Here is a 14,929-nt window from a genome sequence, read left to right on the forward strand (position 1 = left end):
AATCAAGGAGATCTGATCTCAAAGAGAAAAGCCTCCTAACATGTGCCAGGTGTTGGATTGTGGTCAAATCTCTCAGATATTCCTGATCCAGGTGGAACAGCGGCAGCTTTTAATCAGAAGTCGGGAATGAGAATGTTTGTTGTCCATCATCAGGCACGGCGAGCCTCTGGAGGTGGACGTGTTTGAAGATGAAGGAGGAAACGGCGTGGAGGGGGTGGGCCCTCAGGAGGAAGAGGAGGAGTTTTATTCTGAGAGCAGCCAATGGGATGCTGAGGAAGAAGAGGAGGAGAAGAAGGTGGTCAAAGCTCCTCTGACAGCAGCACCCATTACTGAGAAGGTTGGTGTTTAATTCCAGAAACATGGAGCTTTACAAAAATATGAAATATTAGAAGTTTTCATTTATTGGTCTCCTCTGCTCAGGTCAACAAGGAGACCAGCATGGACGGCATGTTGCCGTCCCAACACTGCTCTGTGGTTCGCCCCAAGGAGCGGCGCCCAGACGTCCACCAGCAGGCCCCCTTCATGAGGGGCAACACCATCATCCGCTCCAAGACCTTCTCCCCTGGACCTCAAAGCCAGTACATCTGCAGGGTAACAGAAACCCACCCACATCAGGAAACTCCGGCTGTTTACCCAGTGGGGCTCATTCTTCTTCTCTGTCTTTGTCTTGGCAGATTAACCGCAGCGACAGCGACAGCTCCACGCTCTCCAAGAAGTCTCCGTTTGTCAGGAACGCCTCTGAGAGACGGAGCATGCGCATGAAGAAGGTAGAGACCCACTACTCGCTGCAGATCAGGTGGATGCAGGATTCCTCAGCATGCAGGACCGAGTTGCTTAAATATTCCAGGAAAAGTCGGTTTTATTTACATCTGAAATATGCAGCAAATGCACCGCACGGCAAAATATGCCTCACTGACTTCTAGGCCAAAAGTAGAGAGAAGGAGCATCGAACTTCAGTAAATCTAACGGTGTTCACAAGAGAAGTTCATCAATCAATCAGTCAGACTTTATTTTACAGTAAAAACTATTTTAGGACAAACTGTTTCACAAAATGCAAAAAAAAAACATTAATGTCAACTCCAATTTACTAAAAGGATCATTTCCTAAATAACGAGTGAAGTTTTTATTTACATTTACCCTTAAGGTTTTCCATTCAAAGTATTTAATAATCCCACAAAACAAGTTGTTTAATGTTTTTGGTTAAATATAAGTTACTGAGACTTTTTCCAAATTTATTCTTTTTCTCTCATTTATTCAAATAAAACCCTGTTTTTAATAACATAATAATTAAATAACGGATTTCAGTTTTCAGGCTGTCAGATGCTTGGTGTTTATAATTTATTAATTATTCATCTTTTTTTCATTTTATCTGTTAAATTTTCATAGTAATTAATTCATTCTTCTTCATTTTTTAACTATTAATTTATTCTTATTTGATCTATTTAGTTAATCATTAATTCAATTTTCTGTTTATTCATTTGTTATTTTATATTCATTTACAAAGTAATTAAATAGGTATTTATTATTTAAACTGTTTTTATTTTTTATTTACCTATTTGTTTATCGTTTATATATTTTTTCCTTTTATGTGTTCATTCATTTACTCCGTAATTAATTTATTTTTTATTTGTCTAGTTTTATTCATTCACTCATATGTTCATTTATTAATTTTTATTCATTATTTATTAATTTATTCTTTTCTGGAGACAGAATTTTCTGTTGGCGAGTCCCCAGTTTATTTTGAAATCAATATATATACAATTTTTTCAATATTAATCAAAACTAAATGAAATGCTAAAATGAATTAATATGTCAGTGAAATTAAATTTATGTAATCTATGTTTTAAATATGAAAACCACCAGGAATCCTTCAAATATAAAAATGCAGCAGAACATGTAAAAACAAAACAAAAAAAAAAAAAAACGCCCAGATGTAAATAAATGTAAACCTGTTTAAAAAACAAATTAATTTTCAAAAAAAAATTATTTTTTCTTATTATTGTTTTTTTATTAAAAATGTATTTAAATTAATTTATTTGATTTATTTTAGTATTTATTTGACAGACCTGCTTGATTAACTTTTAACATTTATTTAGTAATTAAATTAATTAATTAATTATGAAAATGGCCTTCCTCTGTGGTGTCGGGGACCGTTTCCAGCCCGGTGGACTAAACTCAGAAAAGTTTACCTGTATTCTGATCTCAGACTTCTGGGCTTCGTCCCGGATTATTCTGCACATACTCGAAACCCATGAAAACACGAAGCTGTGAAGCTGGAAGGACGACACCAGCAGCACCTCAGCGTGTCTGAAACACGAGGGGTTAATAGCTGCTGTTAAATGTCAGAGCTGCGTTAAACATTCAGTCACTTTGCTGGGAGGCGTTGAGCAAACAAAGCTCAGAAATATGCCAACAGGCTCTTCATCGTCCTCCAACGGGAGCAGATGACACTGAATGTGACTTTGTTACAGAACTGTCAGGAAGCAGGAAGACAGGAAATACTGATGAGATAAAAGATGAAGAACAAACTGATTTAATCAACAGAGTTCAGGCTCTGTTTATTATTTAAACCATAAAGAAATAGTGAAAAATTGAGCAATAAAAAGACAGAAGACTCCCAGTGGTTCCTTGATAATTACAAAATAACCTGCACAGTAAATTGTTGCAGTTGGTTTAGTGAGGATAGCAGGTAAATAGTAGCAGCAATAACTGGAAATGAGGAAAAAGTGGAAATATGGAAATAGTTTCTGTTGTGTGTTTGTTTCTGTGCCAATATTTTTTCTCCTGAAAGCCAAGACTTGAGAGAATGATGTGCAGATGAGAAAAGGTTTGGTCACTGTTGATCTGTGTGTTATTTCTAAAGTTCTGTTAGTAATAAATTCTGCTTCCTTCTTCTGGTCGGCCTTTATGCTGCTATATCTATTACATTCATTTTACATCATTTTAGCCTCATAATCATGTCTGCATGCTGACTGGGATTAAAAGCTTCAACTTCTACAGACTGGTTTATACTGGGATTGAAACTTCAGCTTCCTTCTTGTCCTCCCTGCAGCCCCCTGTGCAGGTCAAAGGCCTGGACGGTCTGCTTCGCACCTCCCTGGACCTGGAGTTGGACCTGCAGGTGTCTCGAACGCGGCAGGCCCGGCTGGTGCAGGAGCTTCAGGTTCTGCGTGAGCTGAAGTTGCAGCTGGAGACGGCGAGGCAGCAAGGTCAGAGAGAGCTGCCCACCTGGGTCCAAGAGGACGAACACTTCCGGCTCCTCCTTAAGCAGGCCGAGAAACAGGTGGGTGATCCAGAAACTGCCTCCAGCCAACAGTTCAGTGTCTGTCGTCCGCTGAGGCTGTAACGTCTCCTGTCCGGCTCAGACTCGGGAAGAGCAGCTGCAGGAGAAGCGGGTGGAGAAGATGATGAGGGCCGCAGCCAAGGACGTCCACAAGATCCGTGGCCAGAGCCGGAAAGAGGTCCCCGAGGTCCAGACCTTCAGGTAGGAGATCCATCTGCTTCTATTAGAGCTTTCCTTAAAGATGAAGATGTGTCCTGACTGTCCATGTGATTTCAGAGAGAAAATGGCGTTCTTCACTCGAGCGAAGACCTGCATCCCCAACCTGCCAGCTGACGACGTGTAGAGCATTTCAAAGTATTTTCCCTCCCGAGTCGCAGTCTGCTGCTCGCACACGAAGCGAACGCTCGGCAGTGTCATGAAGAATCAGAAAACAAAAGTTTTCACAGAGCTCAGCGTTTCTAATGTGGATAGTTTGTAAATTAGAGATAGCGCCGCTAAAGATCTCGTATTATTTCATTCTGCTGTTTTGTTTCTGTTACTAACCGGCTGTTTATAAGCGCTTAGCTGTTTCAGATCATTCCAGCAAAATACACACAGGCACACAACTAAAACCGCACAAATATGTACATTAATAGCACAAAATAAATAAAAAATGGTACTGAAGTAAAAATCTAAGCCAACGGTGAAATGAAATAAATATCTAAACCTTAAAGATGTATAACATTTGACTTCTTAGAGCATTTTTGAAAATTTTATATTCACATACAAGCACACAGTAAAACACTTTGTTTCATGGATGTAAATAATACGAATGTAAAACTTTGTGTTTAACAATCTGTAGAAGAGTTATAATCCTTTAGATTTGTAGTCTTTTAAAAAAGAAAATACTACAAATCCCAGAGCATTTCAGGATGAAATATCCAGCCAGAGTTAGAACTCTACTTTGAGCTGAAACTGTAGATTCTTTGTTCAATTTTATGTTTAACCTGGTTCTGGTTAACTTAACAGAAAAACAGCCATCATCTAATCTGTACTGATTCTGAATAAATAAAAAAACGTGGCATCTTCCTCTTTTTATTTTTACAGATCTTGTGGGAAATGTTTCAGGAAACTTTTGTATTTTTGCACAGAGGAAATCTAATTATTGTATCGATTTCTGTGGACGCTGTGTAGAAAAATTTGCAGTTCCCATCTCTGGCCACAGGTGTCGCCATAACACAGACTGAAATCTAAAGGATTATAACTCATGTTATCTCTTACCTGCACAAAACACTACACATCTCAGAGAGGAATACTTGAGTCTGTCTTTGCTTTTACAAACGTTAGAAAGACCAGCTCATCATTAATCGAACCTTAAACGTCCACATTATTGTCTCTTACTAGTTCTAAACACCTTAATAAAATGTGTAGAAACGACACTAACCCCACTAACACTCAGGTAGCTGATCGGATAGTCTGCACTTTAAGAAACTTGAGGAAAAAGTTTAAAAAAAAAAAATAAAATAAAATAAAAACTTGATGTGGGTTTTTGGGAAGAAAGAAAATCCAGAAACCTTTGCCTCACCCTGGAATGATTGTTGAAGAACACAGTGATTGTTTAAGTGAAGATCAAGTGTATTTTTCATGACTGTGAACTTATTACTGATTGTAAGACTGGAAGTGACTTTAAGAAAGAAGACCTGTCAGCCAATAGAAAGACAAAAGTCCAGTGCTTCTGTGATTGGCTGGTTCCTGTCCTGATCATGAACATTCAATCAGTTTCCGACTTCCTTACTGAATACTTCAGAAGCATATCAGGGTCTTCTAACTGGACATCAGCGCGTGCACCAGCATGACCGAACATATCACCGTTTATTTCCCGTCTTTTACACTAACTATTGTTGCACCTCTCTAAGGGTCTTTCAGCTCACTTGTTTTGGTTTTACAGCCCATGATGTTACTGTTTTTGTTTCCTTTATCCATTAACACGATCAGCCTACGAACATTTAGCTGCTATAGTGCTACAGATTTCCCTCAGAAGATGGTCTAGACCCAAAACAGAGCAAAACAAGAGTTAAAATTCATCTGTATGTGGAAATAAACTATTTGTCTAATCTGCTGCTTCTGCTGCCCCCTATTGGCAACTCCCACTCACCCACGTTGAAAAAAAAACAGGACCAAATTTTTTAATCTGACTGAGTTCTGGATGGAAATTAGACCTTTAAAGCTACAGATAATTGTGGTTTTGGTGTTGGAGTCTCTTCATGGAAACCCAGGAAGGTGTTGTAGGTATCATGATGTAAGAGGTTGTTATGGGACTGTAAGGTGAGGCGAAGGTGTGCTTTGAATTAAACAAACTGATAGATCCAGTTTTCGTTGACGGCTGAGGATCAGTAACAGGGGTTTGCCATTGAACATGTGCCACTTTGAATTCTTCCAGTCAGTCAGTGAGTTTCTTGACCTGCAGCAACATTTTAGATGCATGTGTTGACGAAACGTTTGAGTACAACCGTTTTGTTTTCTTTGTCTGGGCAGATATACCTTTTTTCTTTAGTTAATGGTAGCCACGGTCAGTATGCATGACAGGAAAATCTGTAACAACACTGCAATGAGTTTCCATGCCTGAGTTTGATTTGAGTTTAAAAGATGCAACTCGGAAAAGTGAATGGAAATTTTAAAAAAAGAAAAAATCTACTGTTAAAAACTTTTACACCTTAGGGTGGATGCAAACACTTCTGTGAATCACATTAAAGTTTAAAACGATGGGACTCGCCAGATGTTTGTAGACTGAGCGGATAAACCCTACTTGTCTCCCAGATATGAGATAATATCCCAGATTTTCCAAGAGATTAAAATAATTCCTGTTTTCCTTCCTTGGATGTCCACCACAGTTGTTTTTTTTTTTTTTCCTCTTTTAGGTTCGTTTCGGTTAGATCAACTATTTATTTTACTGAATTACAGCGTAGCTTGTACTGTCCCTTTCTGGTGACAATATGCAGCAACATTTCTGAGTTTACCTCTCACCAAAAATGTAAAATCTTTTTCTATTTTATATCTAATAAAACTTTGGATCAGATAGTTTTTTGCCTTTGAAACCTACAAACATGAAGGATGTTTTTTCCCACTTTATTCCACAAACTCACACTGATGTTCATACATCACCTTCTTTCTTTTTTTGCTCCGTTTTCACAGCATCAAGACAACATCTGAATTGTGACAGGTTGATATCGATCAGGTTAATGATGATGAAAACTGCCGGTTAGACGATCCATTTTGGATTTAGATAGCAGTGTATGCCTTTGGAGAGCAACATGTAAACAGTCGTTGTCCCTTTTGTTTTTGTTTTTTCTTAAACGTCCACCTTCGTCTGATGTGAGAGAAGATTTAGAGAAACATTTGTTTTGGTAAACACGATCAGTTTGTAGAGCAGATAGATGAAAGAATAGAACTCAGCTGATTAACCTCTAAATCCAAAAGTCTTGTTTAAAACCAGATCTGGATGAAGGAATGTAGGTTTTTGCTACTACAAATCATTCAGAGAAAAAAAATGTCTTAGTCCCAAATGATTGTCCATCATGTAGGTTGTGTTTGTTTTTTGTTTTGTTTTTTTTCCTCCTTTAATATTATTTTTTTCTAATGAATCTTTGTATTACGACTGCTGATGAACCTGGTGGTGTGTTTGCAGGAGGTTATGAGAAACGTACAGCATGTATTTATTGCACTTTTGTGATTTGGGTGTGCTTTTATGTTTTTGTTTTTTTTTTTTTTCTTCCAGTTTTTCTTTTTATCAAAAGTCCCTAAAAGCTGTGAATTTTATTCTCGGACACTGTACTGTCAACAAGAGTTGTAAATATTTCACCAGCACAAAAAAGCAAAACAAAAACAAACAGTATGTTTTGTAGTTTCACAAGAAATAAAAAGTTTTTCTCTTTTACTTGTGTTGTATTTTTTTTATTATTATTATAATATTCCAGATACTCCGAAAGACAATCTCTGTCTCTCAGGTTTGTTTTCAGTCAGAACAACTTCTTTTACTGAATTACAACCACAAGGAACGTACACTGTACTGTTCATTCTCTGGTGACACTAGTCCAGATCTGGCCCAAATCAGGGTCACTTAATCATTCTATACACAAGGATTAATCACTATTCCACTTTGCCAGTTTGGGGCCAAAGCAAGCTGAGGCAATACCATGTGTCCAACCAAAACAATCCCCAGAATGAAAACATATTTGGGCCCTAATCTGGACTCGTGTTGGCACATAGCTCAACAAGATCAGAAAACGTTTTATCTACAGCTTCACAAATTCTTGGAATTTAACAACTGAACTGGTTTGAATGCTACTCTCTGCTACTTTGTATCGGTTTTTAATTATAGATCTACTTAAAGATGATGTGGAGTTCCCCAAGACTCCGTATTGGAGCCCCTGTTCAGCATCTACATGCTCCCACTGGCTCGGATCATGGAAACCAACAAAGTATCTGATTATAATTATGCTGATGACACTCAGCTCTATATCACTGTCTCACCGGAGGAATGGTCTCATAGAACTTAGGTTTGTGCCTTGGTCAGATCAGTACTTGAATGTGTCTGAATTTTCTTCAGCTAAATAAACCAGACTAAATAATCAGTGGTATGAAATTTTTCTAATCTGAGTCACAGTTGATATTTGTTCCTGTAGAATTCATAAAAATACTGCTAAGGCTTATTTGCTGATGAAAAAAAAAATCAGAATTATTGTTTTGATGCTAGGTTTTGCATCTCAGGCAATATACAGGCAGCCAACATGGTCTTAGTGAGTATGAAGATTTCTTGTTGTATTGTTTTTGGTCATCTTTTTAACCGAAGTGATGCCAGTGGTTTAGGTAAGGGTTCACTTAGGTTATGACCTGGCACAAAAGTCAAGTTGTGTCTACATTAAAAATGAATACAGCATAATTAAACTGTCTCAATAGACTAATCCATATGCCAATAAATTATGCTAAAATACTATTAAAAACCAAAACATTATCGATTAATTCATAAAATGTAACATGAATTGAAATTTCTCTTGTAAAACTGTTTCAGTTGAACTTTATATTATTGCCACAGTTTGCTATTTAATTTTTAGTTGTATTAATTTTAAGAGCTGCCCTCCAGACATGCCTTAACAGATGGCTCCCATCATCTACATAATGGGGCAGAAATGTGTACTAAAATGTAAAAGACACTGATAGAAATGTGCTTGGAGAAATACTTCGAAAGAAAGTGCAAGATTGGAAAGACAGAAAAAATACAAAACATTTTTTAGGAGAAAGAAAATATTACAAGAAAATTATACAGGTACAAATAAAGAAATTGGTTATTAAAATAAAGGACGATTTTTTTCTTTTAAAAAACTAATTAGGTGAATACAACTGAAAATTAAATGACAAAGTGAATGAATACAATGTTAAAACAGTTTAAAATTACAATAAAAACATTTTTGTGAAATGGTAAATTACCTAACAAAATTATGTTTTAAAAATATTTTTGTATAATTTATTGCCACATTATTAGTTTTAACCATTTTTACATTTCTGTATTTATTTTATACTTTGGCATTATAATGTTAAACAGTTCAAAATGACAAAAATATTAATTATTGTCACATTCTACAAATTACCTAATAGATTTTATCTATCTATCCATCTATCCATCCATCCATCCATCCATCCATCCATCCATCCATCCATCCATCCATCCATCCATCCATCCATCTATCCATCCATCTATCTATCCATCCATCCATCCATTCATTTATTAGTATATATCTTTTACTTTGGCATTTTCGGTCCTCCATTCTTCCCTGCGGTCAAGATAGTAAATATCTGAGCCACAAACACTAGTATTCAGGTCATGTGGGACAAGATACATTACTTATGACAAGTGTATATTTACATTTTTGGACAGCTTGATTATTTGTATTTATTTTTAAAAATTTTTTTGCCTATTTTGTCATGTCTGTCATGGTAAATAACCTGCAGATAATTTGTTTCAAATATACTTAAACCAGTTGAAATACTAAATAATGCTTAACAGTGTTACATTTTATATAAGCTGACATTTCTATGAATTATGAATTGAACTGAAAAGAAAATAGTAATTACATGTAGTTAATAGAGGGGGAAAGTAAAGACAAGTAGCAAAAACTATAAATTAGCGCCTTGAGTTCTACACTAAACGTTAAATGGGTGGCGATAGGTGGCGCTGTATAACTTTGAGCATCCATGTTATAAAACCTACGAAGAAGTATCCCCAGCGCCGGAAATGGGCTGTAAAGTTGCGAACTTCTTCCTCGTATCACAGTTTGTTTCATCAGCCACGAGATTCTGACCTTAGTCTACAGGAGAGTTTTCCCTTGGCGTTTCAGAAAGATGGGAGACCCACTGACCGAGTACACAGCCCGGCTACAACAGCAGGTCAGCCATCGGTATATGGAAGGAACGGCTAACATTAGCTACTCGGCTAAACGTGTGTTTAGTTGCACCGGCGTCAGTGTGGTGGCTAAACGTCAACGCTGCTCCAAACTTCATTCACGAAATTGCCTTTTTAATGCGTTTCACTTATTATCGCACAGAACTGAATCTTCTTATAAAATAAACTATATTTATTTATAAGTTAGAATTTAATGGCACGTTCGGCTTACATTACATACGGTTACTTGTAGAGAAAATATAAAAAGTTTATTGTCATCTCTAATTTTGGTGCCATGCGACATGAAGATAGTGTTATGAAGAGGTTTTTAGTGTTATCTTTTTTTGACGTCTACAATTTGTGCTGAATTCTTAGACTAACTACAATGCTATTTCTGAAAATCCTTGTTTATTCAGCACAATCTTGAAACATAATTGGAGCTCCTTTTAAAGTTGATGTCGTTAAAGTACGCTGTGGCGACCTCTGGTGGGCATACCAAGGATTTGAGTTATGTTTTTCTAGTTGAAAACTGATTTCATTATCCGGATTTTTCTGTAAAATCTCTGTTGGATTGCAAAACTAAAGACTAGATATGGTCCAGATTCTTTGTTTCACCAGCAGTTTAAAACAGTAAATGTTTAATTCGCCCTCTTATATCTTTGAGGAGGCAGCATGTCCTCATCTGATGAGCTGCGATCTGTTAATGTTTACTTTATTGATTTATTGTTTTACTGATAATGAGGAAAATACTTTTGGTTTCCTTTTGATGTACAGTTTAACCTGATTTATTGTCAGGGTACTTTACAATGTGCCAGAATGAACTTTGAACTTTGCTTTTGTGGATTGACTCATATAAACTACATAGGCTCTTTTTAAAAAAATTAAAAAATAGGCTCTTGTGTTTTGAATGCTCTTTTTTTATTTACTTGTTGTTCTCCAGGAGCGGGAGATCCACAGCTTGTCTGCTGAGATCGAGAGTCTGAAAAACCCACAGAACTTGAGTCAGTCATCACGTTTGGACGAGCTGCGAGAGGAGAACGCCAAACTGAAGTATCGCCTCAACGTCCTCAAGAGGGTGAGTGATGGTCGAGATGTCGTACGACTCCGCTGCGAGTCAGTCAGTGACAGGCTGTGAACTAGTCAGGATCGTTGCCAAGTTGTCTGTTAGATGTCAGCAAGGCAAATTTATTTTATAGCATGACAGACATAAAAGCTGTTAAAAGTGTTTTACATAGCACAAGATAATTAGGAAATAATCATTTAAAGGGTGTCCTAAAATCTGATAAAATCATATAAAATAGCTAAATCTATGAAAAGCAAGCAACAGTCTAGTTAAGTTAACAGATATGGTGCAAATTTCTTGCATAGGTGCTTGAGAAAAGAAATGTTTTTAACTTGGATTTAAGTGTCTACATTTAGTGAAAGTTTAATCTCCACTGGCAGTTTGTTCCACTTGTTTGCAGCATAACAGCTAAATGCTGCTTCTCCATGTTTAGTCTGGACTCTGGACTAGTTGACCAGAGTCTTTGGATCTAAGAGCTCTGCTAGGTTTATATTATCTGAACGTATCACAGATGCTGGTGTAAACATTTTATAACTGGTGTGATGTGTTCAGATCTCTTAGTCCTGGTTAAAACTCCACCAGCAGCATCTCATCCAGGTGTTTATTTGCTCCAGACACTGACACAGTACGTCTGTTGGGCTGCAGTTGTCTGGTGACAGAGACACATAAAGTTGTGTATCATCTGCATAACTGTTATAATTAATGTTAAAGTTCTGTAACAAACGCAGCACTGAGACCTACAGAACCAGAATCAGTATTCAGTCTAATGTCATTTAACACTTTGACCAGAGCAGTTTCAGAGCTGTGACGAGATTGAACACATGGAACCAAGTAAACTGAGACAGAAAATAAAAATGATTATTTTTTTATGATTTTGTTGACAATAAAATGAAACAACCTAGTTGTGAAGGATAGTTTCAGATCTGCAACTCCTCAGCTCGGCTCGTCTGATGAGGTTTTGCTCTATCAGCCTCATCTTCATCCAGTCTGTTTCTGCAGAGTCTGCAGGAGGACACGACTCACTGCAGCAAAGCCATGATGAACATCAACCAGCGTCTGCAGGAGATTTTCGGCGAGGCCATCCGGGTGTCGTGTCCAGAGCTCGACAACCCGCCGCTCGCCGTCACGCCAAACCAGCAGGCCAAGTTCGGAGACTACCAGTGCAACAGTGCCATGGCATTGGCCCAGGTCAGACTCCCACATCTGGAAAACCACAGACCCGTGTTTCTACATGGGGTTGACTCGTTTCTGCTCCAGTATTTGTTTTCTTCTATTAGTTCATATTTTACATTCGGTTTAAAGGATTTTTCTGTAGCAGTTTGGTGTTTCCTGCCAGCCGGTTGTGTCCAGTCTCTCATTAAACTGTTGATGAACCGATGATGGACACCCGGTGGGAAAGTTAAAAGCTTCTTTAAATCTGAGCTTTTTTTCATGGTTGTGCTGCAGATGCTGAAGGCGAAGGGGTTGAAGGTGAACCCGAGGGAGATTGCAGAGAAGATCGTCCAGAACCTACCAGACAACGAACTCGTCCAGAAAACTGAGATTGCAGGACCCGGTAGGAGCTCTGCATCGACTTGGTTATTAAAGAAGATCTAGGGAAATCCTTTTTTAGGTCCAGTCTGAACAGACACCAGTCAGTCGTGCATCCATGTCTCCGATCTCCTTCCAAAACCCAAATAAAAATACAGCCACCAGATTGTTAGTGAACAGAGCCGAGGAGACGCGACATTTAGCCGATCTGCCGGCAAACTTTGACCTGAGTGAAAGTGGAAAAGATCCAGGACCGAATCAGCCTTTGGCACCCTGAGCTGGATGTGGCGCTCTAGCTGGTCGAGCTGCTGGTCCTGTGTAGGTTTATTTCGTCTCTGCAGACGTCCTGCATGCAGAGCATCCAGGTCTGGGAGCGCTGCCCCAGTAATCCTCCGTTTGGAAAACCCGGATCTTGTTCTGTGCCGTCCAGCTTCATTCTTCGTTTTTTTTTCCAGTGTTCTTTTTATTATTATTTCTCATTATTAGAACAAATCACCTCAGAATGGCCACGCAGCACATTTCATTTAGTTATTGACCTCTATTGCATCTTTAGTACAAGTGATATTGTTTATCGTTAATATTATTGTTTTTGTTGTTGGTGGGATTTTTGAATCTTTTTTTCATTTTTTCTTTCTCCCTTTTTCAGTATTTTTTAATTCTTATTAGAACAAATTTAAATATTTCTGAATATTATTTAAAGTGTCTAAAATGATTTAAACATTGAAATAATTTCACTAAATGGCCAGTCTATTTATTCATGTCCAGCCACACCTGCTTACACTTTTTTCTTTTGTTGCTCTGTTTCTGATTCGGCTCTGATCTTCGTTCTGTTTTCAGGTTTCATCAACATCCACCTGAAGAGGTCGTTTGTGTCCAAGTTGCTAAGCAACCTGCTGGTGAACGGAGTTCAGCCCCCGCCGCTCTCATCCAGGAAGAAGGTTTGTCCACATAATTTTCCTGCTTCTGTCTCATGTCATCATTAATAAAGCCGCAGCTGTAGACGGTCTGAATGTTTTCTGCCCCTCGCCATCAGCTTCTCCACGTTAAAAACATTGTGCTCCATCACAGCTGGAAGAAAACACCTGAACATGAAGTGATGAAGTGCAATGAAAAAAGCTTCCTCAGAAAGTTACATAATGCCTTTAAATTTGTTTTTAAATTTAACTTAAGGAGTTTTTAATGAAAACTCCATCAGATTTACGAATGTGGAATTGTTCGTAGCTTTCCTCTTAGATTGGTGAATACCAATTTCTCATTTACCTGTAAAGCAGGTTTTACTTTACGGGTAAGCACCCAAGACATGCCCATAAAATGCTGACGTGTTGAGTGCAAACAGCCGACCAGTTGATTTTTATTCAGTTTTCTTAATGTCGGTAGTATAAAGAGGTAAAACAGACACCTTGTTTAACTTCTTTATTGTAAAATCTGGGTTTATGTTCAGTGCTCAATGGCGCCCTCATGTGATCAAACCTGAGCAGCACATCTACTTCGACTACCTTCATACAAAAACTGTTATTTCTATGCCTCAGTATTTTGGTGTGAAACAAATTTTTTTAATTTTCTGCACCACATTAATCAGAATTTTTCCGTGTTTATTGTTTACTTCACCTCCACGTTGTCTTGTTGTTCAGGTGGTGGTGGACTTCTCTTCTCCCAACATCGCCAAAGAGATGCACGTGGGCCACCTGCGCTCCACCATCATTGGGGACAGCATGTGTCGGCTCTTTGAGTTTCTGGGCTACGACGTCCTCAGGTCGGCTGCGGTCTGAGCTTCTGTTTTCTGTCACTTGATGTCGACGCTCTGTGACTCAGGTCTGTCTCCGTTTGCAGGCTGAACCACGTCGGGGACTGGGGGACCCAGTTCGGGATGCTGATCGCTCACCTGCAGGATAAATTTCCAAACTACCTGACGGCGTCGCCGCCCATCAGCGACCTGCAGGCTTTCTACAAAGTTAGTCACTTCCTGCTGTTTGAGTTTAAGTTGGAGGTTAAAGTGAAGTGACATCACTTTTCTGTTGGTGACTCGGGACTTTTTCTTTGGGTCTCATTTTCTTCTGAATTTGGGTCTGGAACAAACAAGATACGAAGATGTTCGCAGTTTGATGCTAACAGTGCTCCAGAATAACTTTTGTTGGTTGAACTTTTTAATTTGACTGCACACAAATGTTCCAGCGTTGCTCTTAGAACATCATTTTTATAAAATCTTAGCCACTGCTGAACTTCGGAGTTTCTGTCTCACAGTGATGAGACAGACATCTTTGTAACCAGCAGAGTCTCTGCTGTCATACGACACCTTGGTTGCTTGAAGTGGAAAAATTAGCTGAAGCGCCAAAGTGGAAGGAGCTGTTCTCATGGTTTCTTACATTCCGATTTAATTGCCTGGGGTTTGAACTGTATTTGGTTTTGGAGGTCAATGCTTGGTAGAGTCTTTTAGCTGAGTTTCTCCCCGTCATGTTTCTGTGCTACATGCTAGCATTGCTGCTGTGTAATGTGTGCAAACATTTTCTGTGCTGCACGTCTCACACTCCAGAAGAGGTCGACTCTGTCATGTTGAACATTTGATGCAAACACTAACGAAGGTAGCAGCTGATTAAAACAAAGAGACGATGCTTCGCTGACCCATCGGAGGAAATATTCC

General features: G+C 38.4%; 2 protein-coding genes across 2 annotated transcripts in view; both read left to right on the top strand.

Moving 5' to 3' along the window:
* Positions 1-7,196, top strand: part of wwc1 (WW and C2 domain containing 1) — a 56,053-nt gene extending 48,857 nt beyond the window's left edge. Inside the window, 6 exon segments of the mRNA XM_042007627.1 lie at positions 154-337; positions 421-591; positions 675-767; positions 3,053-3,283; positions 3,366-3,484; positions 3,560-7,196. Of these exon segments, the coding sequence (XP_041863561.1) occupies positions 154-337; positions 421-591; positions 675-767; positions 3,053-3,283; positions 3,366-3,484; positions 3,560-3,626 (865 nt within the window). The 3' untranslated portion in view covers positions 3,627-7,196.
* Positions 7,197-9,534: 2,338 nt separating this feature from the next.
* rars1 (arginyl-tRNA synthetase 1) overlaps positions 9,535-14,929 on the top strand; it is a 33,069-nt gene continuing 27,674 nt past the window's right edge. Inside the window, exons 1-7 of the mRNA XM_042007628.1 lie at positions 9,535-9,703; positions 10,639-10,773; positions 11,761-11,949; positions 12,208-12,316; positions 13,129-13,229; positions 13,923-14,044; positions 14,122-14,242. Of these exons, the coding sequence (XP_041863562.1) occupies positions 9,659-9,703; positions 10,639-10,773; positions 11,761-11,949; positions 12,208-12,316; positions 13,129-13,229; positions 13,923-14,044; positions 14,122-14,242 (822 nt within the window). The 5' untranslated portion in view covers positions 9,535-9,658. The remainder of the gene's footprint in view (positions 9,704-10,638; positions 10,774-11,760; positions 11,950-12,207; positions 12,317-13,128; positions 13,230-13,922; positions 14,045-14,121; positions 14,243-14,929) is intronic.

Source organism: Melanotaenia boesemani, chromosome 15 (assembly GCF_017639745.1).
Source record: "Melanotaenia boesemani isolate fMelBoe1 chromosome 15, fMelBoe1.pri, whole genome shotgun sequence".
NCBI lineage: Eukaryota > Metazoa > Chordata > Actinopteri > Atheriniformes > Melanotaeniidae > Melanotaenia > Melanotaenia boesemani.